This window comes from Carettochelys insculpta, chromosome 4 (assembly GCF_033958435.1).
Source record: "Carettochelys insculpta isolate YL-2023 chromosome 4, ASM3395843v1, whole genome shotgun sequence".
In the NCBI taxonomy this organism is placed as follows: Eukaryota; Metazoa; Chordata; order Testudines; family Carettochelyidae; genus Carettochelys; species Carettochelys insculpta.
Genome location: NC_134140.1, coordinates 14038813 through 14064442, shown reverse-complemented (window position 1 = coordinate 14064442; position 25630 = coordinate 14038813). Strand labels below are relative to the sequence as shown.

Here is a 25630-nt window from a genome sequence, read left to right as displayed (position 1 = left end):
GGACCAGAGTAGCAATCCTCCCAGGAAGTAGACTTCGTCCGTTCATCAAGTATCTGTCCCACTCCAGAAGGAATCTCATGCTGTCCTGATAACAGGTTTGTACGAGAGACTAAAAAAAAAACACCATGATTCAATACCATTTGTTAAAAATCAAATAATAGAGGCTGCCTGCAGCCGAAAGCATGGGGCTATTACAAATGTAGTCAAGTGTTCTCTATGGCTCAGTTTTCCCATTTGTGCAACAAAGGAAAAAATAGCTACTGTTGGAGGAGGAGGCTGGGTGGTTTTGCCTGTATGTGTAAAATGCTTGATCTTTGGTGAAAGGAGGTGCTAGAAATAGCTTTAAACAGTAGACTGAATGTTGAACAGAAGTGCCCTTTCCTCAGCATTGTCAGACTGATGTGTGTTCAAGGTGAACACACAAAGGCCAGAGTAGACTCTTAGAAGATGTGAGCTAAAAAGACTAAGAGCAGCAATTGTTAAACGAGAAGTTTATTAAAATCCATTTGTAGTGCTTCAGAAAAATGTAGACAGACAGACACTTGTAGTAAGGGATTTTTGGTAGCAGTCTAAGCCACAACAGGTACTTTTGTTAGGGGCAGACCCTACCTTGTTGCAAAGAATTTTTTAAAGATACAATATAATCTGAAGTTTCATTACACCCACCATTTTTCCCATACTTATATTATCTGTGAAAGGTTAACTGAAAAATGGCAAAAATAACCTTATAGAAACACAGTCCCAAAGAAAAATGTATATTACAGAAAGTATTTTCACAAAGTTTTACATTTTATAGGAGGGACAGAACATCCCAGAGTGCAAAAAAAAAGCAAACCCACAATCTGTACAGGCGAACTCAGTATCTAGCTGCGGAGTGTAGCTAACCGTGATTGCATTGCTTCAATATCTTCTTCCTCTTCTTCATCGTCAGCTACGCCAACGGCCCCTATGGGTTCAGGTTCTGGAAGAGCATCTGTGACTTTGCTAGGTGCTTTACCCAACGCCCCTGCAAACAAGCAAGACCATAAACATTGCTTCATCAGTTGGTGGCCTCTATTTAACAAATGGACAAGTTGTCACATAGCTGCACAATTTTGAGGTTTAACAGCAGAAGAACTCATCCACTGATGTTCAGTTGAGATAGTGTGTTGAAAACGTAGACACAAGTGCTTAGGCCATCTAGGCAATAACTACTCATGCTTAATTCTTCCTAGTCTACCCCTTACCATATTTTGCTCATTTGAAGTCATTTAGAGCAATGGTTCCCAGCCAGGGTCTAGGACCCCTTGGAAGGACACGAACAGGTCTCGGGGGGCCACCAAGCAGGGCCAGTGCTAGGGTACGTCTGTACTTATGGGAGTGGGGGCATGCCACATTCAGTCTTCCAGGGGTTGATTTTGCAACATGTGAAGATGTGGCAAAATTCAATCTCTCTGGGCTCAGCCACTGACCTTGCTACTCCATGCTGATGCACAGAGTAAGGGAGAAGTATGGAATGTCTGTGAGCCTGAAAATCCCTGATCTACACCAAGGAACAAAGTCAATCCTGGTACATTGATTCTAGCCACGCTATTAACCTATCTGGGATCAACTTTGATCCCTAGTGCAGACCAGGCCTTAGATTTCCTGTGTCTTAGGGCAGAAAGCCAAGGCCCCACCACATGGGGCTGAAGTCCAGGTTTCTGAGCCCTGCTACCTAGGGCTGAACTGAAGGCTGAGTGTTGCAGCTTCATGGCAGGTCCTGTGGTACAGGGCCCCATGCAGCTGCACTCCTTGCTACCCCTCATACAAGCCCTGGCTTTTATATGCAGACAACCAGTTTTTAAGGCACAGGCAGGACATGGAGCTTTTACAGCCGGGGCGGGGGCAGGAGGAGAAATGGGGTTAAGAAAGAAAAAGGTTGAGACTCCTTGGTCTGCTGGAACACTGTATTCTAGCCACAAGGGCCCTGGGGAGGGACATAGGGAGACTCATGCAATCTGCTCCCTACATTTCTGTGGCCATAGGTAAAAGGTTGAAAGTAGCTTCATAAGTGTTAAGAGCCCCAGAGGAATGAAGCAGGAAGAGCTCCTGGTTACAAGGGCAGCCTCACTTCTGTTCCCATGGCACTCGGCAGTGACAGCATCCCTGGCCCATTCCATAAAGCCAAGTGCTGGAGAGCATTACACCTCTTTTGGTAACAAGCAGAGGGGTAGAGTGTCTTTTTAGAAGGAAAAAAAAAATGTCAGGCAGGGAAAGAGGGGAACAAAGGAAGAGGGGTGTGGGAACAGGGCACAATGGAGACAGAACAAAGATGAGGCAGGACACTTAATTCACCTATAGGGCCTGGCTAGTAAGGGTGCTGGGACTTGTAGGACTTCCAGCTTCCCTGCAGCCCTTCAAAGACCTCTGAATCAGTATTTTATATTGAAAGTTTTTCACAAGTTGTCTCAGTTAATATGGAAAAGTTTTCAGTTATTCGTCTTAGATTTTACTTACAGGAACGATTGTTTTGGTGTTATTTAATCTGTGTAAGAACCCCAAACAGACAGTTTACATTTTGGAAAAAATAGGGGGAAATAGCTAACCTGACGTGTGTCTAGCCCAAATGTGGTGGGTGGCATAGTGAGACCCTGATTAGATCAGGCTCAAAAGCAAGAGTCTGCTATTGCTCCTCATCTTGTCTGTCCATATTTTAGAGTGCGTGTCTATTTGTTCAAGAACTCCTGCTAAATGGTGCGAGCTAGGATCACCGAATTTGGTATGCAGCTTCCTCTTTCCCTAAGAGAGCAAGATGAGGGTTTGGTGTAGCAGGAAAACAGGAAGTGCCTGGAATCGGAACGTCTTCCTGAACGTAGAAAGGGAGGAACAATATACTGCAGAGTCACCACTGAGGGTAGCTGCACTACCAGGAGACAGGCCCACTGCGGATGGAGCACCACATGTTCACTGGCCACTCGACTTAGTAAATGGCACCCCCAGCACACACCCACATCCAGGGCCTGGGTGGCACAATCTGATCCCCATCCAAGAAACACCCCATCCCAAGAGAGGCCAGGCCAGGAACCATGGCCCAGCCCCAAAGAGTTGCAGACTGGGGAGAGGGGAGCTTCTGGAGACTGGGGCCAATCCCTAGAGCCCCACATCCATCCCCCCAGACTAGCTGCAGGAGGCTGGGCTGAAGTCTTGACTCCTGAGCGTGTGTACACACACACACACACACACACACACACACCTTCCCCCGATACCTGCGCCCTTCAATCCCTACTATGAGCCACCCCCCAAACAATAGCCTCCTGCCCCCCCTTGCCCTGAGCCTTATCAGTTAAATAAAATACGCATATCTTCCTTTTAATCTCCCCACTGGCCTAGAAAACCACACCCTTCCATTAAGGACCCAAGTAATGCCAGGCATATCTACTAGTATAGGAATAAAGTAGCTGAACTGCAACCACCATGAAGGTTTCAAAATTCTGGTTTGAGGGATATTAGTACTCAGGGAAAATGACACATTTTAAAACAAGGTGATAAACTGACACTGTCTCTTGAGTTCTGTACATTCTTCCTATTTAAACTTCTCGGAACCACCCTAACCAAGTATTTCCTGCCTCAGTATTTATGATTAGCAGATTCAGTATTTTTGTTCCATCTCTGTGGGCCTCACCTTATGAAAGTGCATACAAAGCATCTAATTCTGCATTAGGAATCAAAGTTTTGCCATGTAATCAACAAGGCCATGTTCTTAGACCTCAGAACACAACTGTAACAGACTCATGCACTTACCAGCTGTAATCTCAAACAGTATTTTATCAATTTCCATCTCTGCTTCCTCTTCCATTTCCTCTTGGTCTTCCATACTTTCAAAAGTGTCCTCTAACATTTCTTCTATGATACCAGCCTGAATGGAAAGAGAATGTAGCAAATCCCATTTCTGAGACTTATACTGATACATCAGGGAGCACAGCACTCTCAGGAAAAGTACACACAGCTCCTTCCATTTCATACTAGTCTGGATTACATCTTCCACAATCACACATATCAAAGGATTCAGCTTTGTTTCAATAGCAGCTTAACTACTGCACACAACATCCTTATGCTCTCCTCACAATTCTGTCCTTAGGTCAGCATGCAGCGGAGCTCGTTTAGCATGCAGGTTATTTTTAAAACAAAGAGACCCTTTGAATGTTTTCACTGCAACAAAAATGACACTTCATTCTACACTTGCTATAATAGTGAAAGACTGACTGAAACAAGAGTTGGGTAACTCAAGAAACTTCAGTGTAGTCTTATGCACACCTTAGAGCAGTATTATCACATTTATTGCCCTATGTTTAATCACATTCAACTTCAACTGGTAACACTGAAACAAAGCCGGCCTGTATGTTAATACTCCAGCCCAAATTTTATTTTCCAAAATCAACTAACAATTTTGGAGACTTTTACTGGGAGTTCCATTGGGAACACTCTCTCCACTGCAGGGGTTGGACCCCTAACATTGTAAAATTGCGCTTAGGCATACCACATGCACACAGTAAAATGGATTAGAAAAAGAGAAGCTGATTATTTATTCCGATTACCCAGGCAGAGAAAGATGCAGTAATCAGAATTAAATTTAACCTAAGTGTTTACTTATCAGTTTTAATAATCTAGCATATTAAATGTAAGAAAATTTAGATGGGTCCTTTTAAACACAAGCATTCCATTAACGGCAGCAGAGGAAGACTACAGAAGCAATATGTCTTGTCTGTGAGTACTAGAAGCTCTTCAAGGTAGAGACTCTCTTACTATGCGTTTGCATAGCACCCAACAATGGAACCCCAATCTCAGTTTGAATGTCTATTACTACTGTAATACACAATGTATTTCAGAACTTACCTTCATCATTTCTTTGGACAGTTCCCTCATTGTTGCCTGAATTTCAGGGATTTTTACGAGACTTTGCATGGCTTTCATGACCTCTGTGCTCTTCTGTAATGAACCTGCTACTCTGAGGACAGCTGCCAAAAGATGACAAGGACTGGATTTAGAATGAAGCCAGCACGGGGAACAAAACTGATAGAGTCCTGCTTGCACAGATACTTATGCACTTTCCTAGATTCCAAAATGGTATTAAGAAAACATTGCCCATTTATTTAATCATTTTCTAAACAAGAAGTCGTTTTAGAAAGCGGGGGGGGCAGGAATCTGACTTTCCCTATTTCTGAAAGATTGAAGAGTTTTAGTGGGGATATTGCTTCAATTAACTCCAGTTGAGCTATGCCAAAAGATCTACATTTTACCTCCCTGCACCTAGATTCAGAAAAGGGAAAGTTACTTTGCTCTTCTCAGTTGGGAGGTTGATGACCATGGAATGACACCTAGAAAGAAAGTTTCACTCAAGTTCTCATGCTACTCAAATGAACCAGACTATTGATGTATCTGATTGTTCATGAAATTAGCATGCTGATGTCATGAAGCCATTATTGTAGTTTGACATCATGGGAGCACTGGAAAATCTTGCTCTCAGGAAGTCACTTCACAGCACTAGATTGCAGGAAAGCCATTTAATGTTGAATTAGACAACTGACAAAAGAATCTTTTTAAACAAAAGAAGGACTAATACAGACTGAATTGGGTCTCCAATATATTTTGCAATGGCTAATTAGCAATCCTGGGCAACGTCCATGTCTGTGAAACTGATTAGAATGGTGCTTAAATGTTTGTTGATTTTCAAATCATTAATAAATAAGTTGAGAAATAACTGCATATTTTTAGTAATAGAGGAGCATTCCCATGCTTTAAATAGCACTTCTGACTTAAGGGGATGAACTGTATATGCTACTTATTTCAACGCTATTAGCTTACAAATGTTTAACATCAGGCCTGAATAATAAGATACATATATTTAAAAAAAGTCAATTTTATTGATACTTAAGTTTTTTGACAAGCACCAGAGAGGTAGCCGTGTTAGTCTGTATCTGCAAAAACAACGAGAAATCCTGTGGCACCTTATAGACTAACAAGTATATTGGAGCATAAGCTTTCATGGGCAAAGACCCACTTCAACAGATGCATGCAAAAAGCGCACATGACAAAGGGGGTCTTTGCCCATGAAAGCTCATGCTCCAAAATATCTGTTAGTCTATAAGATGCCACAGGACTTCTGGTTGTTTTTTCCCCTAAGTTTTTTGAGCCAGTAGGGTTCTAATAAAAAATAGAAGCCAGAATCCCAACTTCCTTTCTGCCTCTGATAAAATAATGGCTGAATTATCACAATTATTACTGTAGTGGTAAAAGACAGCAACTCTACAGTTAAGACTGCCTTCAGTTTTTCACTTAAAAAAAAAAAAAAAAAAAGAAGGATTGACATCCCTTTAGTGCATAGTCCATCGATTGAACTTCGTTCCCAGACTTACAATTACTATTGTTTTGATTAGTTTTCTAGGGTAGTTTGTTGGATAAAATAATTACAAGATACTCCAGGGAAGATCACTGTAATAAATCAGTGAATATAAATACAGAGGTCTCCTTGTAGCTAAGCCAATCCCCCTCTCTGACAACACACCCCCACTTGGGAAATTTTAGAATTACAAACAAAAACAATTCCTCTTAATTACAAGTACTTGTTTGGGCCATACAGCAAGAGCCAACAGCTAGATCCGTTTCTGCTTTTCCTTACTGTCTTTCCAACCCTACCTCCCTACTTCTGCTGTCCCAGGCAATTTGCTGGGGAGCCTCCTCCTTTTGCCCAGCTTTTCAGCCTAGTACCTCAGGTTTTTGTGGCTGGCTGCTCTTTCTGGAGGATGCACCCACACCCAGCCAGTCCCTGACTCTGCTTTTCTCTATACCTCCAAGGCATTTCTCCCCTCATCCCCAATGGGGCTGACAAGTCACAATGGGCCCCTCCCAGCAAACAGAGGCTGCAAGATTCTAATCAGACTGTGGCTTCTGTTGGGAACTAAAGATTTGCCAGATGAAGGTGCCTCCACTATGGGGCTACGATTTCCACGTTTAGTTCTGTTCATACAGTTCCATGGGGTTGTGACCCATGACTAGAGCTTTTAGGTGCCACAACAGTACATAATAAGGCAACTGCTTGCAAGTCTTTGATCTTTAGATCCTTTTTCTTCTTGCTGCTATTAGGAAGTGCACTGTGATGAATTAACAGTGATAGAGCACCATGAAAGTGCATTTTCAAAGGTGAATTCAATGTGGACAACAAAGCCTGTGACTGGTTAAGAAGGAGCAAAAAATTTTAAGTGTAAAGGCAGCATGAAAGACAGTCCCAGTAAGTGTTCGCAAAATGGTTTGACAGATGAAAACTGGGGTAAGTGCTAAATATTGTGCCATTGAGCAGATTGTTCCTCCTCTCTATCAAACCTTCCCTTGCTTCAACGCTTCACAGTGTAGGACTCTTGCTTAAAAATGCTGGAATTCATGCGAGGTGCTACCAGGTGTTCTTCCAAATGAAACACCCCTCAGAAACACACAACCTGTCAAAACCCAAACCTTTCCAGTAGCAGACTGTGATCCAGCTCTTACTGTGGTGCTAGAATCAATCTTACAAGGAGGCCGTGGAAGCAGCCTGCATTACCGTAAACCCTCAATTTAATGGACACTGATTTAACAGATTTCAGAAACAGGCTCTGTCCACCAGCCCGCTCCCAAATAAATGCTGGTGACTCACCAAAGCCCTTGGAGCCACCACCACTGCTGGGGCCACTGTAGCTGGAGGACCTGCTGGAGCAGCTATGGCTGCAGAAGCCACACAGGGGAGGGGAGTTGCCATGGGGGGCTGGGGGAGGAGAGCTCCCACGCCATGTGTGTGGAGCGTGTCAGTGCCTGGCCACCGCTGCCTGCAATGGCTCTGAGCAGCGGGCATGGCATCGGAGACTGCTGCCTGCAGGGTTGGCTGGGGGCAGCAGCCATGCTCTGCCTTCGCCCGGGTGGTTCAGGGCCAGGGGCTGGAGAAGCCACAACGCTGAGCACGCCAAGAGATGTAGGAGGTGGAAGGAGCCAGGCAGCTCCTTTTCCAGTAATTGGGAGAGGGAAATGGAGGTGTGAGGGGAAGGAATGGGGCAGGAGCGGGGGGAAGGGAAGAGGGCGCAGAGGACAGGAGCGAGTGATGGGCTGGAAAGGTCAGTGCACAGTCATACAGTATAACCATTTGGCTTTAAACAGACTTTTGGCATTAAATGGACACCCCTTCCCTCCATTAGTCCATTAAATCGAGGGTTTACTGTAGTCATATCCCTGCTTCTCTAGCTACAAATAAAAAAACCACACACAGACAGGCACAGACACAGCACATCACCAGGGGAAAGGCTACTTTTTGGAGCAGATGACTTAAGGGTCAATACAACCTGAAGGCTTGGACTCCACCCCAAACTTTGAAAGAACTCAACTCCCATTTTGAAACATACAGCTCCACAGAGCCAACTTCGGCAGCTAGTTAATCTATGAAACAGCTATTGTAGCGAGGATCAGCAATGTTCTTACCAAGCTGGTTCTTCATCCCCATGAGCACAGAGTTCATGTGTGCTTTGGAGGCATAGAGTTTGCCCACAGCCTTCCGAGAGCGGATCATCTCCTTTGCCAAAACCACACACACATCTTTTTGACCCCTTTTGGCAGCATCTTTTACTGACCGCTTTACTTTTTCTTCTTCTCTTTGGATATCTGGGTTACAAAGAACAAACATGTAAGGACAGAAATGGCTAGAGGCGAGGAGCACAAATCGTTGCTTTCATTGAACACTGCAACATTTCATCATTAAAACTTTCCACACCAATAATGCCTTTCATTTAAACATGAATCCAACCACTGAAGACTGAACAGGGTTTGTGCATCACCAACAGATTAGTTAACTCAAGTTCTAATCACAAAATGTCTATTACACTTGAACCTCTTTAATTCAGCAAATCTGGGAGCTCGGCTATGCCAGACTATGGAGTTTTCTGGACCAGGGGTGTTCGCCATAATGAAGGGTGCTGGCAGCAGGGTGTTGGAGGGGAACGGGGATGCGGAGTCTGGGGGTGAAGGAGATGGGAGTGTCATGCTTCGGGGGCACACATGGTTCTATGCCCCCCCCCACTAATGCCTCTTGCCATTATGGGAGTGGTGGGAAAGGGGAGGGCACTTGTTAACAGGGATTCCCCTGTTAAAAGGTTGCCGGCTGGTGGAACAAAGCTCCAGCAGTTCAGCCAGAGGCAGCTGCCACTTTACAGGAGAGAGGGGAGGAGATCCTCATCAAAAGGGAACAGAGCTGGTGCCAGCTCTTCCCTTAAGTGCTGTCGCCGGGGTGGGAAATTGGGGTTGCTCCCCCCCAACCTGGCTGTGCCAGCACTGTTCCGTTTTGACAGGGGGATCTCTTCCTCTCCTCGCCTGTGCAGCAGTGGCTGCCTCAGTACTATCAAATATCAGAGAGGTAGCTGAGTTAGTCTCTATCTTCAAAAACAACAAGAAGTCCTGCGGCACCTTATAGACTAACAGATGTTTTGGAGCATCAGCTTTCATGGGCAAAGACCTGCTTCGTCAGATGCATGAGTGGCACTGACTAAGCGGCTCTTTGCCCACAAAAGCTCGTGCTCCAAAATATCTGACTGTACTAGCAAAAGCAGCCAAGTTCACACTGTGGCTGTGGCCACACTTGGCCAAAGTTTCGAAATGGCCATGCTAATGGCCAAATCGGAGGACACTAATGAGGGGCTGAAATGAATATTCAGCACCTCATTAGCATGCTGCCAGCCGCAGTACTTTGAAAGTGCGGCTTTCGCTCACACACAGCTCGTCTACACGGGGGTCCTGATATGGAATTGGGATTTTGAATACTGAGGGATCCTTTCGAAAAGGACCCCCATGTAGACGACCTGCGTGTGAGTGAAAGCCGACTTTCAAAGTACTGCGGCTGGCAGCATGCTAATGAGGTGCTGAATATTCATTTCAGTCCCTCATTAGTGTCCTCCGATTTGGCCATTAGCATGGCCATTTCGAAACTTTGGCCAAGTGTGGCCGCAGCCACGTAGAAACTTAGAGATGTTTATGAAAAAATCTGGGGAGGTTGCTAGGATCCCACCCCTTCCCTCTGGTGGGGCTGGGACTTCTTGCCCCTCCCTTCCACTGTTAAATCCCCTGAGCCTCCCCACTAAAGAGAAAGGATCAGCCCTAGGAAAGGTGCCCTTCTTTGTTACTTAGGGCTCTTAATTATTTTGGCTATTCCTGGCCTGGAATTCGTTGGTGGGATGATCCTCCACCTGTACACCACTGATGTCTCCTCCTCCTGCCCTTCTGGCTTCACCTCACCGCACAGTTGGTAGGGGAGGTCCTACAGGAGGCATGCCACAGCAGGTGTCAGGGGGGCTTGTGGTGGTGCTGGATCCATTACCAAGCCAAAAGTGCTCAGCAAGTGCCTCAGGTGAACCCTAGCACAGAGCTCTAGTACCTAGACATAGTCCAGCAGGGCCTCCAGTGCAGTTAATATGTAACACACAGTCTGTGGCTTGGGGAAATGAATCCAGCAGTGCTCCAACCCATTCAAAAAAACAACACGTTGCCTCCTTTCCAACCCTGATCATGCAGACTGTGCACATACACCATATGGCAGTGGAAGCAAAGAGCTCCCATTTCCACTGCACTACTTGCTCTGTTCATTAGACCTCAATTGTGGGGGTGACAAACACGTCGTCTTGACAGAGAGAAAGCTGTGCTAGTCTATATACTATCACAACAAAAGCAGTTCAGTAGCACTTTAAACACTAACAAAATAATTTGTTAGGCAATGAGCTTTTGTGGGACAGACCCACTTCTTCAGATCATGGCCATATAGCCTTATTTATGTGGCAGACGAAAGTAGCCAATGTAACTTAAAATAGTAATTTTGTAATTATATTAAGAATTCAGAGAACCATTGAAAATTAAGAAAGATTTGCATGTCTGCATCTGGCTCAGAACTGAGCCACTTGCCTTCTTATTAAGATAGGTTGCTGATGATGCATTATCCTGATTCTCCAGGCTCTGCATGGACTGCTCTCAAACACAGAGAGGTCAACACTCTTGTTCTGACTTTCAACAGCTACTTGAGAAACTTTTCTTGTGATAACCTCACCTCCACATCACTAGAAAAGACAAAAATTGGCCAAGAAAGAGGAGAAAGCCAGGAGCCAAAGATGATGGAATTTTTTTTTTTTTTTTTTTTAAAGGAGTTGGACCAAGATCACAGAAATCACTAACAGAGGAAATAAGAATGCCTGCCAGCTTCACCACAATCAGAACTACAAGCTAAAACCACCTGTCTGATGTAGCTTTCTCACAGTAATATTCTCAGCCACAGTAATATCCTCACTTAAATCCCTAAAAATGTCATTTGCTCCTGCCAATTGGATTAGAGAGGAGGGGAAGTCACACATGATTATAATGGGTGACCTCACAAAAATTTAGATGCTACAGATTCAATCTGCTCCTTAAGGAAGGAGAAATCAATTGCTCAATTTTCCAACTAGCTTTGCAGGTTATTTTAGAATAACATTTGTTTATTACCCAAAGTCTTCAGCCTTACAGGTGGATAAATCAATTTGTCAGAGACAATTCATTAAGTAATTAAGCTTTGACTGGCTCCCTTGCCAGGTTTATATACTTTCACTGGCATTTAATGAACAAGGCTTTGAAGCAATTCATAATGTTGCACCTGGTGCATTAACTTAAATGTAAAACAGCACATTCAAAATGCATCCATCTGAAAGAGCTGGATTGATAACTGCTGATGACACTGATAGTGTTATATTAGAGATGCCCTTTATTCTGGAAATATTCAGCCACACTGATAGAATAGGAACACCTGAATGGCCTAACCAACTTACATTAGTCTCAAGCTTCACTCCCAGCATTTGATATAGGATGACAAAATGTCCTGATTTTAGGGGCTTTGCCTTATACAGGTTGAACCTCTCTCATCTGGCACCCTCAGGACCTGACAGGTGCCAGACTATGGGAGATCACTATTGTCCAGCACATTACAAACACTGCTCATTGGGCTCTTAGAAGACAGTTGGGGTAAATTACAGCTAAATAACAGCACAGAACACTGACAGCCAGGACTGGTGGCTGGAAACAAACCTTAGGGGACTGAGAGAAACTTGGCCACACCCACAAGTGGTCTTCTGGCTAACTAAAAATCATACTGGATTACGGATGTTGCTGGACGAGATTAAAAAAAAAACCACACACACTACAACTGGAAGGGACCTTGAGAGGTCATCAAGTCCAGTCCCCTGCCCTCACAGCAGAACCAAGCACCATCTAGACTATCCCTGATAGATGCAAATCTAACCTGCCCTTAAATATCTGCAGTGATGGAAATTCCAAAACCTCTCCGGAATAAATTGTCTAGGGAGAGTTCCAGATTGGAGGTTCAACCTGTATGTGCAATTACATCCCCATATACACACCCAAAAAAAGAAAGTACCCTGATTTTTCACACTTGCTAATTATGTCAGTGTACCAGAAGAAAGAACATACATTAAACAGAACATTGTCTGTACCAAATCAATTCTAGTCTATTATGCTTTGAAATGGAGGTACTATGCAATGCATAAGCTTCCTGAAATAATCAAGGCCTCTTCTTCTAGAAAGGGGTTTTAGGTGAATAAAAAGCAGAGATTTCAGACTATGTTGAAAGGATAATGGTAGTTATGCACAATATCTATATTAACAAGGCACCCACAAATATCCACAGGGAAGACATATGTGCACACGAAAGAGTAACAGGTTATTCTCTATTCTCTTGAACTAAAAATGAAGCTTCCAGTGCAGAGAGAGATAGCTAAAACTAGCTTGCAAAAGAAACATCACCACTTGAATCCATTCAGCTATTTTAACATTTAAAGGGATATTACTGATAGGAGAGTTCAATGAAATTGCCTCACAAAAATGGAGGCAAGACATGTTTGCAGTGATTTTTATTATTTCCAAAAGCTTACTGATTTACATAGGCAGCCATTTCATATCAGAATGATTCAGAATTTGGTGGGTTATAAAAATAACTCCATCAAAACAGCATTCTGCATTTTGGCAACACGCTGGCCCAGTATGAATTGGAGACATCAATGAAAATTCCCACATGGGAGTTACTGACTATTTGGGAGAATCACTCATCCAGAATAAGCATCACTCAGCAGCAGATAACCTAAGAAATCTATCAGCCAATCCATAGACACAAAGAGAGCCCTTCGTTCCAAAAAGACTATTTTCCTTATTCAGAGTCAGGGTTAGTGGTGTTTTCCTCTTATTACTCACAAGAAACACTGTTTGCTTACAAGATGCTGAAGCCATTTCTACAGCACAACCAACCATGCGCTCTGCTGGACCTGGGAGAAGTCCCTACTCCGAAGAATGTACAATATAACTAAGGCAAACGCCCAATTGAAACAACAATCCAGGCATAAGAAAGTGCCAAGAACAAGCCATTGTGCACAAAGGCTTCCTGTACTGACCATTTGGAAGACCCACAACCACTATCACTCTTTTTGTATGGCAAAGTTTGACTACTTTGAAGGCAGAGAATCCATCTGCGTGAATATCTCCTTTTGCAAGGAAGACAAGCTTATCTTGTGGTCAAGATTCTACTTTCAGCACTACCACAGACACCAGCATGACTTTAGACTAGTAGCTGTCCCCATGCCTCAGTTTCCCCATCCCTCAAGTGGAGATGGATCCCTGCGTCCCCAGGTGATGGAGTGACTCAACTGAATGTTTAGAAAGTGCTTAGTGTCTTCCATCTCAGGACCTCTAAAGAAATGAGAAATATGGTTATTGCTACTGAAAAGGGACAGGATAACTGGTTTCAAGTACATAAAATGATGATAGGACAAGCAGCAATGGTTTTAAATTGCAAAGGAGGCTTAGGTTGGACATTAGGAAAATCTTCCTAACTGTCAAGGTGGTTAAACATTGGAATAAATTGCCTAGAGAGGCTGTGAAATCACCACCACTGGAGCTGTTTAAAAGCAGGTTAGACAGACAGACATGTCTCAGGGATGGCCTACTAGAGGATACTTAGTTTTGCCATAAGTGCAGAGGACTGGATTAGACCTCAAGGCTTCTTCCAGTCCCCCGATTCTCACATGCCTTCTCTCAAGTATCCCAGGATTAACATTACTACAACATTGCAAACAACATTTACAAAGAGGCAAACAACAATACAGCAATTTTTAATAGTAAAAACTTAACACTTCAACCAAAATTAATAAATTATACAGTACACACATTTTCCAAATTGTCACAGTTACTAAAACTCCCCATAGATGTTGTTAAACACACACACACACACACACACACACACACACAGATGGTAATTCATAAGAGTTCTTAGGTCTCACTCAGTATTATCTCTCCATCTTGAACAGCCATGAAGTCGCATCCCTAAGGATATCCTTTCCACAGACAGTTAGTTGAGCCATTTTCCATCATCCTACCTACATGCCCTGCCTACTGATGCCCTTGGGATTTCACTACATTTACGACAGTTGGTTCGCCACAGATGTTCCACAGTTCCCTTTTTAAAAGTTACCAAAAATTCAATGTTTTTGTTTTTTGATAGACAGGAAGTCTGAGAAAATGTGGAGAGAGAAAAAAAAAAACAAAAAAAAAAAACACACACACACACACAAACCTCTGATCTGTCTATCAATTACTCTCATTTCTTTCCTTATCTTCAGTGACCATTCATTGACCTAAAGGTAAAAACAAGAAAAAGAGGGTATAAAAATATAACTAAAACTGACTTGTATACAGTACACACCCAGTTGCCCGAATTCCCTTTTTCCAAAAGTCCAGCTTATCTGACTCCACGGTGCATCCTCCCTCTGCAAACAGCACCCACCCACTTAAAAACTGCAGAGTTCAAGGAAACTACATTGCAGCAATGCTTCTAGGTCATAACACACCAGTGCAACAACGTATCCAGTGAAACTGTGGTTCCATGACTGCAACATTGTGTCTAGTTTCAAGTGCTATTCCAATAAATTTGTATCCACAGTGACATTTCTGGTCCACTCTGACACCACAGTTCAGGAAACACTCACCCAGTAATCAGGAGGCAGGGGTCACATTGGCACTGCAAGCACCACTGAAGGGCCATATCTAATGCAGTGATGTAAAATCCCATTTGTTAGGTAACCGGTAAAACATTAAATTTAACTGGTTAACCAATTAAACGGGGGACTGGAGCAGCCCCTACCAGTTAACCATTGACATCCCTAATGTAACAGCAGCCTGTGGAACTAGAGAGGGTGGGGTGTGCAGGGGCTGATGGGAAGAATGCAATGGATTCATTGACCCATAACCCAGAACAATATCTATAGCACACAACTGGGCAAAGCAATGCCTCTGAGTGAATCTTTAGCCTGCTCAGCTGCATCTGGATGTCTATGATCTCTCAGACATCACCTAGCGCCCATCTCAAAAGTAGCAGATCCACTTCTCTGAATGGCCAGTTAGCTGAAAGTTTCAGATGTGCCCCCAGGTAACTCAGATAAACCAAGATTTTTTTTAAAGAAGTAGCGATTCTGTTACGTAGCTTTTAGATGCTTATTTTCAGAATCAGTGCTTCAGAAATGCACCAAACCTCTTTCCCTGAGGGCACAAATATTCTATGCTAATATATGTATGTTTGGCATGTATGATGTAAGAACCTCTTAATGCCAACGAACAAAGAGGCACTGAGGGGGATGCACAGAAGTTATAAAAGTGTCCCAATTCTAGAATACACACCCTGGTTCAAAGATTTTAATGTACAGTATCAAAGGAAAATCTTGTTATGCTGAATATGAATATAATATAATTGTAAACAAAATATGTATGCTACTGCCTAAGGAGCTATAAATAAGGGAAATGTATTCTTACAGTTTGTAAGGATGTGTTAACCCCTAAAGAGTGGGGAAAAAAAAAAAACTTGTGTGGTGGAGAAAACTAAACAGATCAATCTCATTTCCAATACAGACTGACATTTATAAATACAAAGGACCAAACCAAATTAAAATAAGAAGAGACAAATTGAGTACAAAGGACTGAAGGAGGGTGAGGATGTTAAGTGCCTGGTGTGAGATAATTACAAGCATCAAAGGAAGGGAAGCAGACCCTGTAACGCGTGAAGTAATTGAAGACTCTGTTCATATTATGTGTTAGCGTCAAATTTGAATATTGATTCCAATTCACAAATATCTCGCTGTAATCTATTTTAAGTTATGTGTGTGGTAGAGAGTTCACCAACTCATCTTGAAGGGATCAAGATGGCTCAGAAGGGGCCAAATACCCATACAGGCCACATATGGAGAAGGGCTGGGAGAATGGAAAAAGCTAATTGACAATGAAGCCTTGCTGGACAGAGGCATGCTGAGCTTATATGAGACCAGAATATATGCAGCTACAAGGAGACACTTTAACAGTGAACCATAATTAGGTCAGTTTATTTTCTTCCCCATAACTAAGTGCTTGGAACATTTTATTGATATTCATAACTTGGTAATATTGAATACAGAAGTACCTAGCAGATTTAATTCAGTGAATGGATCCTTTTCTGCTTTAGGTTTGGGAATTGCAAATATTCGTAGTAAAAGCAGCTGGGAAATACATAAAGATGACAGAATGAAAAGTGATCACTTTCCAATGCTTACTGAGAACTAAGGCTGAGGAATTGTCAAAAACACAAAAAAGTTCATAAGCTAGAACTTTTTTAAAAACGAACTGGGGACTTCTCAAAATTAATTGTTATTAATATTTATGCAGTAACAGAGTACTATTAATAATCTAATAAAAGAAATTACAGCAACAGCTGATGTAGGGATCTATAATTTTAACTTAGAAATCTACTTCCTGATGGAATGAAGATTGCAAATAAAGGAAAGAAGGCATACAAGCAAGGAAAATATAGTGTGAATAGTAATCACCTACAGATTTTAAAAGATGTAAGGAAGCCAGATATAAGATCATTAAAAAGACAAAAACTTGAATAAATGGACAAACTGAACAAAGATTCCAGAAATATGTAAACAAATTCAAAGAACAAATGGAAGTTGAAGCAAACAAGCAATGTTAAACAATGAAATTGAGGTCTCCACTGAGGAAAGACAGACATTGTAGCAAAAGAATTCCAAAAGGCCAGTCATGAAATGAATCAAAGCAATGATTTGCAGGGGGAGACGGACAATAAAGAGGTTTATTGCTGAAAACTGATCTATTAAATGGCTGGAGAGACTATACTGATCATCTTCAAAGCAAGATTACAGGGGCTTTACTGCAGCCAAAAAACAAAATAAAAAACAAACCCCCCACAACCCTGCTCCTGGTAAAGATAATGGACAATGTAAGTTATGAAATGCACTAGAACCTGTCAGGAGAGTGTCTAAACTAAAGATTCTATTGTTGTTACATAACAGGGTAAAAGGAGGGCTGTCAGCAGAACAGAAACAAGCACCCATTATACCAATTTGGAAACCAAGCCAGATACACATGAGGCCTGACACAGACCTATTGCCCTAATGTATGTAGCAAAAATTCAGGGTGAAGAAGCTATGTATGGAAGACTAATGGAATACTTGAAGAAAAAAGTGATATAACAAAGGTGCAAAATGGTGTCAGAAAAGGAAGATGCACAGCTGACCATGAAGGGAGGCTAGAAAGAGAGACAAAAAATAAGGACTATGAACTTTATCATAAGTTCTTAACTGAAAAAGCAAGATATTCTATGGAAGACCTTCTATATAAACTAGCCAAAATTGGAATAAAATGGAGAATGTTTTGGGGAACAGTGACAGAATTATACAGTATAAATGGGAACAGGCACTAGAAAAGCATCTATAAATCTAAGGATGAAACTATAATATATAATCTTTTGGGCAAAGGTGTAGAAGGGATGAATACAACAGACTTGTGAGGACTGCTAGTAATTTAGACAAATTGCATGGATTGCCAAAGACTCTCTCATGCTACCAGGATTGAAAATTGGTAAAGGTGGTATGTAAAAAGATCCCCAGAGAACAAAAATAGTTTAGTGGTGGAAAATCAAATTACTGCAGGACAGTTCTTCCCATTTGAGAATTTGGAATTGTGTGGAATGAAGAGCAAGGGGGGAAAAACCCACGTGCTAAGACTCACGAGATTTCTGAATTTATGAAAACCGAGGCCAGCTTTGCCAAGTCTATATAGACAGATAAAGATGACAACTCAGGTTCAGCGGGAACAACCTCTTGTGCTGGACTCCAAAGATCGGAGAGACTATCCAATTAAATGACTATACAGCAGTCCCTCACGATATGCGAGGGTTGCATTCCACACAACCCTTGGCTGTGTCTACACGGGCACGAATCTTCAAAATAGCCATGCTAATGGCTGTTTGAAAGATTACTAATGAGGCGCTGAATTCAATATTCAGCACCTCATCAGCATTATGACACTTCCGGCCACGGTGCTTTGAAAGCGCCGCTTTCGAATGCCCGCAACTCGGCGCGACTATACAGGGGTCCTTCTCAAAAGGACCCCGCACCTTTCGAAATCCCCTTATTCTGCTCAGCCTTCCCAGAGCAGGGCCACTGTCATCTTGACAGCAGAGCTGCTCTGGGAAGGTGGTTTTAGCCTGCCTGGCTGCCCCTAGCAGCAAGGCGAGCTAAAAGCCTTCCCACACGTTCCCAGAGCAGTGCCTAGCACTGCTCTAGGAAGGGGCTCTTAACCTGCCTAACTGCATGCTGCTGCAGGAAGCTAGGCAGGCAGACAGCCACACATCTTCAAGTTGCATGAAACTCACATTAATGCAAGTTTCATACACCCTAAAGACATATAAAGCAAAGGTTTACTGTACAAGCAGCTAAACAAATGGGATACTGTTGGCACTAGCCTGGGGAAAAGATGTGCAACAGACTGCAACTGTAATTTCATCTGATGGTTAGGCATTATAACAAATCAAAACAGACTTCAAAAGGAAGAAATGAAAAATGCAGTAATGCTCCTATGGAAATAGAGCTACCTGCTTGCACTAACAGCAGCCTGGATTTCCAGTATCTATTGGAATACCTAGAAATTAGATGACTGGCAAAACAGCCAAACATACTCTAGAATGAAGTGGATATTAAGATATGCTTAAGTAGACAATTTGCAAGTGCGATTGTGAAGGACTTAACAAAGGAATGGAAAATTAGGGAGTAAAGAAACAAAAATACAAAGGTTTTATGATGTTTGATCGAGTACCTGAGAACAGAAGAGATACAGGCAAGCAAAACAGAGGGGGTGCACTAAAGCAGGCAAGAGATGATCCTCAGAATCATCCTTGATGCGGCATCTCAACAGTGAGTGAACTCCATTACAAATTAGTTTTCTGTGAGAACATAGTTATTCATCTGTCTGCCGAAATGTAAACTGAGTGCTGTTTAACTCACAATAGCCACCCTGAACTAAATGTAGAAGAATGACATTTAACTGGAAGAAACAGCAGAGAGAGCAAGCCTTAGCTGGAGGGAACATTGCAAAGGTTTACTGGACTATAATTGGGAGACAAGGAATGCACCCTGCTATCCTGCACTTACGAAGTTAATGGACAATATAAATATTAATGAAAATAGGATCACAACCAACTTTGGTTGGAAATTATGTAAAAGGGTTTGGCTGAGTTAAAACAGATTTAGACAAGAAGCTATTTTGTTTTTAGTCTCCAGAAATGCTATGATTTTGTTTTATATGTAACCCTGCTGTTTTCGTTATCTTTAATTTCTCTCTCAATTCTAAATTTGTTAATAAAATTATGTTTCACATAAGTATAGTGCCACAACAGATAAGCTGATCCTGCATTGAATCAAACAAAAACAATTAACCTGGTATTTCTGAGAGTTCAGTTGATAAGCAGCTGGAAACTAAGCAGAACACTTCAGATGGGCTCAGGTACCTACTGTTAACCTGTCCAGCAAAGTAAGGGCTGATACAGCTCAGGGGAGGGTAATTTAGTGGCTAATAAATTGGAGTGTTAGGGAGCTGACATCCAGTTAAACACCAACAAATCTCTGTCACTGGAGGAGGATAAGTAACTAAGTCCTAAGCACCCTGAGAATGGTCACAGCATGGTACCCACAAATAGTTAGCTGGAGGACCACTTATCATAGGTGCAGCCAAGTCTCCTATGGGCTGTATACAAACTGTATGGGACATCTGTCTTGCCCTCAGATTTCTGCGCTATCACTGAGTTGTAATTTACCCCTGAATGTCTTCTAAGAGCCAGTAAGCAGTGGACGTGTTGGTAACACTGCTAGACAGTGCTGACCTCCTCCGATCCAGCAAATTCTCTTGTTTGGCACCACTCAGGTCCCAAGGGTGCCAAACTAGAGTGGTTCAACCTGTACGATAACAGATATTCACGCAATTTTCCTCTCTGTTGTAACACTTTTCCTTCTTCCTCCCACGCACTGTTACAAGAGAGTTTTGTCATGTCTAATTTAGGACCAGATTGTGAGGCAGTGAACGTGTTCCCACTGAAATCAAAGGGATTGTGTGTGTTTGGATACAGCTTGCAGATTAGTATCAGAGGGGCAGCCAGGTTAGTCTGCATGTTCAAAAACAACGAGAAGTCCTGTGGCACCTTATAGACTAACAGATATTTTGGAGCATAAGCTTTCGTGAGCCAAGACCCACTTCATCAGATACATGACTGGAGGGATTTTCAGAAGAGGATTTAAAGAGGGGGGTCTCAGTAAAGGGGAGGGCCACAGTCAACAAGCCTGCAGACTGTGAATGCTAAAAATAAAGAGTAGGACCTTTCCTAATTTGGTTGTAAACAGCCATACAGTGAAGCATTTTATGAATGATTTTTTTTTTTATGTGTCACTATATGCATGTGGCTAGACATGAAACAGCAGGCACTGTTCCATAATGAATGGAAGTTTGAAGCCCCCTGCATCTCTGATTTGTTCCTCTCTAGAACATGGGATTAAAAAAGGGATGGGGTAGAGGCATAAAATTATTGTACCTGGGCCTTTACATAAACCTCAGCTTGATAGCAAGATGGTTTGGAGTTGCTAGGAACCTCTGTTAAGGAACCTGTTTTCCATGTGTCCTAGGTCAGATTATTTTTTCAACTCCCATTAGCTGACCGCTAACGTGATGTAGCTGGCCGACTAGGACCATTGCAGTGGCACAAGTCAGCATTCAGTGAGTGTGTAGACGTATACACTGTCAGCTAGCTGGCTACCAAGCACAGAAAAATCTTGCATCTCATTCCTGCTACTATACTGAAACAACTCAGTGGCCTCATAGAAATGTTGACATTAGTGCAGAACTGGATTCCACTGTACTTCTTGTCCTCCACATTGTTACGATGGACTAATATGCTGGAGATCTGGTCTCAGCTCTCCTACAGATTTCTTCTGTGACCTTGGACAAGTCATTTAATGCCCACGTGCCAGAGTTTCTGTCTGTAAAACATAGATTATATTTATCTTGCAATGTGTGTGATAGGAAGGAGGCACAGCAGGTCTGCCTAGTGAACCAAACAGATACCAAACTTCTCAACTGCAGAGATTCCTATTTGGTGATCCATTGTTGTTACCCCTACTTCTTTGAATGAGGAAAGGGGAAAACTGAAGCAGAAAGCAAAGAGCAGTATGCCATGCAGTTAATTCTTGGTGGGATAAAAAGGTCCTGTCACCATCATTCCAAATATGACACAAAGCTACAGGGGACTCACTTCAATGTGAGCAGCCTCAATCCAGCCCCATGCTCACTGACAGTTAGTATAGGCAAAGCTGCACAGAGTCCACAAAAAACTCTTCAAATCTGGGTGCTGAATTGCAACCATTTCAGAAAGGAAACAATTCTACACCTCTGGCCATTTGTACCTTTATCTATCTCCATTAGTCTCTGTTCAACCTAGAGTCACAGCTGCACGTCATATTTGGAGCACTTTGTTTCCTTGGTTACTTGATAGTCACTGATCCTACACAGGGCAACAGAAACTCTAGACATGCTTCCCTCTGTTCAGCACAGTGCAATTCACTAGCATCAGTGCCTGCTTTTTAAACACTGTCTATAGTGCCACAGAGGTGCATAGTAGATAAAAGGCAACCTTTGAAAAATTTGAGTAAAATTACATCAGGTTCAGCCAAAGGAGAAAGAGGAATTGATTATATGCCCACTTGCAGCAAACTAAAATTATTTTTAAAATGATCTAGTTAAAGCAGTGCCATTTTCATGCAGTGTTAGTTCAGTTTAGGAGTTGCCTATTTTAATTTGGTAAAAAGACTGATATGCTAAACTAAAATAATCTACTGAAAACAAAACAGAAGCATCCACAAAGCACCTTATAGACTAACAAATTTATAAGGTAATGAGCTTTCGTGGGTAAGACCAACTTCCTCAGATGTGGGTCTGTCCCACGAAGGTCACCTAATAAATTATCTTATTAGTCTTTAAAGTGCTACTTTACTGTTTTTTTGTTTCCTCGGATTTTGGCATAGACGATTAAAATCCAGGGTTTATATATCTGGGGAAGGGAAGGAGAAAAAAAGGGGTTTATCTGTCACTAACAGGACCAATAGATGAAGCAAATTAAATTAAGTAGGATGCATGCCATTCTTCTAAATATCAAAAGGTGGGAGAACTGCCCAAAAGATAATTAAGATCCCTGTTAAGGCCTAGTTTAAAAGTATCAAATTTGCAAATTAAGGCCAATTCATATGTCTGTCTCAATCTTGTGGTAAAATCCTTGTGTAGAAGAATATCATCTTAAAAACTGAGTTAAATGAAACTGTTTCGTCATCTGCATGAAGATGAGGCCACCGTAACGTGTGAATGCAATAATAACTAGCAAAAAGCTTGGCAATTTTGCCAGATTTCTTCTAGCTATACAATTAAACAGGGGTCAGTACATTAGATGATCCAGTGGTAGGGTTGTGGTAAGAAGACCAATTTCACTCTCAATGCCACTCAACCTTAGGAAAATGGAGGGGACTGAGACTCTTACTAGGCCGTCATCCCCAGAGGCAACTCAAGAATTGTATGTTTTGTAATTAATAAGCAGTCCTGTTTTATTAGGTCATGATATTTGGTTGGTACGACCCACTTCCTTCAGATGACTGGAGTGGACACCCCTCTCTGAGGCTATATGTTTAATGTTAAGCCACAAACATACACTTGAAACTTAGTTGGCTATTACCTCCTGAAAGGCAGAAGGAACTCTGTCTGTTCTCCTCTCCATCATACCTCTCTAACTGTTGGGAATGAGGTTAAGGAATCTAACATTGTATTTATCACCTAAACCTCCTGACTATTATGAGCGGAGTGGTGAAAAGGTCTTTCTTCTACTCTGTTCTGACTCCCAGCATCCTGCAGTTGTGAGGATAACTCTGACTGCTATGCTACCCATTCCTAGATCCTCCTGGCTGCTACAAGGGAACAGGAGGATGTCTCTGCTATTCTAGACCTCATTCAAAGGAAGGGGCAGTTCTTTTTCTGAGTACCTTCAATGCATCCATTACTGGTAATAAAAGTAAAAATCATCCAATTCTTGACAATTGTATTGCTGCCCGAAGGGCTGTGAAAACCCAGTGAAGCCATCTCCAAGTAGAAGTCAGTCAATGCAGATACCAAATCCAATCCCATAAGGGCTACCTGTTACTACCCGTTGCCTCTACCGCCCGCATAAACAGAAGTACTGGAGCTTCCATTAGAAATCCCATCCATGCCAGTAGGCCAGCTGCAGCCCAGACCCCCTCGGTCTGTGGGTACCTGGACACCTCTGCGGCAGCCCTGAGATGCTGGGGCTCGAATCCCCTCAGCAGCCAGCCTAGCCCCACCATTGCCCCCTTCGATCCCACCCCCACCTCCACAGCGTTACCCCCACTCGGCAGAAACCCCAGCGCTACAGCAACCATCCCCTCACACCCCTTCCACACTGCCCTGGCCCGAAGAGCCCCGCCCCCAGCCCCAACGAACTGCTTCCTGTTTAGCCCTCCCCCCACTTCCCCCTGCAGAGTAGCCCCCCTTCAACCCCACCGCTCCAGCGTCTCCCCCGCACCCCGTAAAGCAGCCACCCTCATCGGCCGCGCGCCTCAGCATCTCCCCGCCCCACCTCCACCACAGCGTCCGCCCCATCACCCCCGCGACCCCACCACCTCAGCATCGCCCGCTGACAGAGCGCCGGGCGCACCCCTTCAGCGGTCTCCCCACCCCACCCCCCGAGAGGCCGGGGGACGCTCCTTCGTCCCCGTCCAGGCCATTACCATCTCCTTGGGCGGCTTCTCCGGCGTTTTCCCGAAAAGACCCATCGCGGACCAACAACACAACGCCTTCTGGCCCTTCCCGCTTCCCGTCCCTGCCCCCCGCGGACAAACATTGCGCAGGCGCGGCTTACCTCACTCCCCTTACCTTGTGACGCGAGGCGCATTTACCTACTAATGCGCGTGCGCGGCCTTAACACGGCTGCTTCCTGAAGAAACAAGTGACACGCCTTCGCGCATGCGTCCTTTTTCCTTCCTGCTTGGGGGCGGGAGGGTGGGTCTCTGAGACTGCACTGCGCATGCGTTGTCCCCATGTCCCTGCGCCGGTGGTAGGGCCCGTCTGTTCCTGCCTCGGCCACCAGGGGGCATAGAACCCCGGTAGCGTATGTGACTACGTCATGCTAGCGGGGGCGGGAGGAGTACAGCGGCGATCCACGTGGGTGATAGAGTAGCGATGCTGAATAGCTTCGTACAGCCCCCTCGATGCTCTTGCCCCTTACTGGCGCCAGGCTGGGGTGCGGGAAAGGTGCGGACTGTGGGGCGAGACCAGGGATCAGAGGTTTGGGGTGCAGGAGGGGGTTCAGGGCTGGAACAGGCGGTCCAGAAAGCCGGGGGGGGGGGCTGCAGGGTCTAGGAGGGAGTTAGGGCATGGGAGACGGCTCAGGGAATGGGGCAAAAGGTTAATGGGTGGGAGGTGCAGCCTTCTGCAGTGGGACCAGGGATGAGATGCTTGGGGTGCAGGAGTGGCTCTATGCTGGGGCCAAGGGACTTGGGGTGTGGCAGGGGCTTTGGGCTGGGACAGGAAGGGGCTCAGGCCTGGTGCAGGCATGTTGGGAGTAATGGGCAGCAGGGAGATAGTGGTGGCATTTATCTAAGGTAGCTTCTGGAGAGCAGCAGGGGGGCAGTGAGGCTCTGCATGCCACCCTTGTGCACAAATACAGTCCCTACAACTTGAGCCATCCTGTACAGGACCATTCAGGATGGCTGCCTTGGTCACCATGCTTTAGGGGGACTTGCAGGGGCTGTCTCAAACATCCTATGGCTGGGACAATCACCCATATTGATGGTAGCCCACAGCAACTGGGGGAGCCACAGAAAGGGGAGCGACCCAGGAACCTGTGTTACTCGTCCACCCAGCTCCCAACCAGGCCAGGCTGCTCAACTTCACCATCAGTGTTCTAGTTTTGTTCGTCTAGGGACAGAGTAAGTGTTATGTGCAGCAAGGCGGGGCAGATGTGCACCACTGCTAGAAACACAATGCCCACTATGGGTGACTTTGCTAATCAGCAGGACATCATCTAAATAGCTTCAGGGCAGCTGCCCAGTTGCTCAGCTTATAGGGGGACAGAGGTCCTGCCACCATACTAAAGAGCCCTAACCTGTTCCGCTCTGCTCCCCTGCGCCCATGGTGCTCTGCTTGTCACAGC

General features: G+C 43.9%; 1 protein-coding gene across 3 annotated transcripts in view; it reads right to left on the bottom strand.

The window, feature by feature from the left end:
• Nucleotides 1-476: 476 nt before the first annotated feature.
• LOC142012330 (charged multivesicular body protein 3) overlaps nucleotides 477-25630 on the bottom strand; it is a 53705-nt gene continuing 28551 nt past the window's right edge. The window contains exons 1-6 of one of the 3 annotated variants that reach the window (XM_074992267.1): nucleotides 24207-24310; nucleotides 14624-14684; nucleotides 8458-8637; nucleotides 4855-4976; nucleotides 3763-3877; nucleotides 477-1006 (exon numbers count right to left, since the gene is read on the bottom strand). In XM_074992267.1, the coding sequence (XP_074848368.1) occupies nucleotides 864-1006; nucleotides 3763-3877; nucleotides 4855-4976; nucleotides 8458-8637; nucleotides 14624-14684; nucleotides 24207-24251 (666 nt within the window). In that variant the 5' untranslated portion in view covers nucleotides 24252-24310 and the 3' untranslated portion in view covers nucleotides 477-863. Of the gene's footprint in view, nucleotides 1007-3762; nucleotides 3878-4854; nucleotides 4977-8457; nucleotides 8638-14623; nucleotides 14685-24206; nucleotides 24311-25630 lie in introns of those variants that run through there. The other 2 variants (XM_074992269.1, XM_074992268.1) reach the window with 2 other exon arrangements.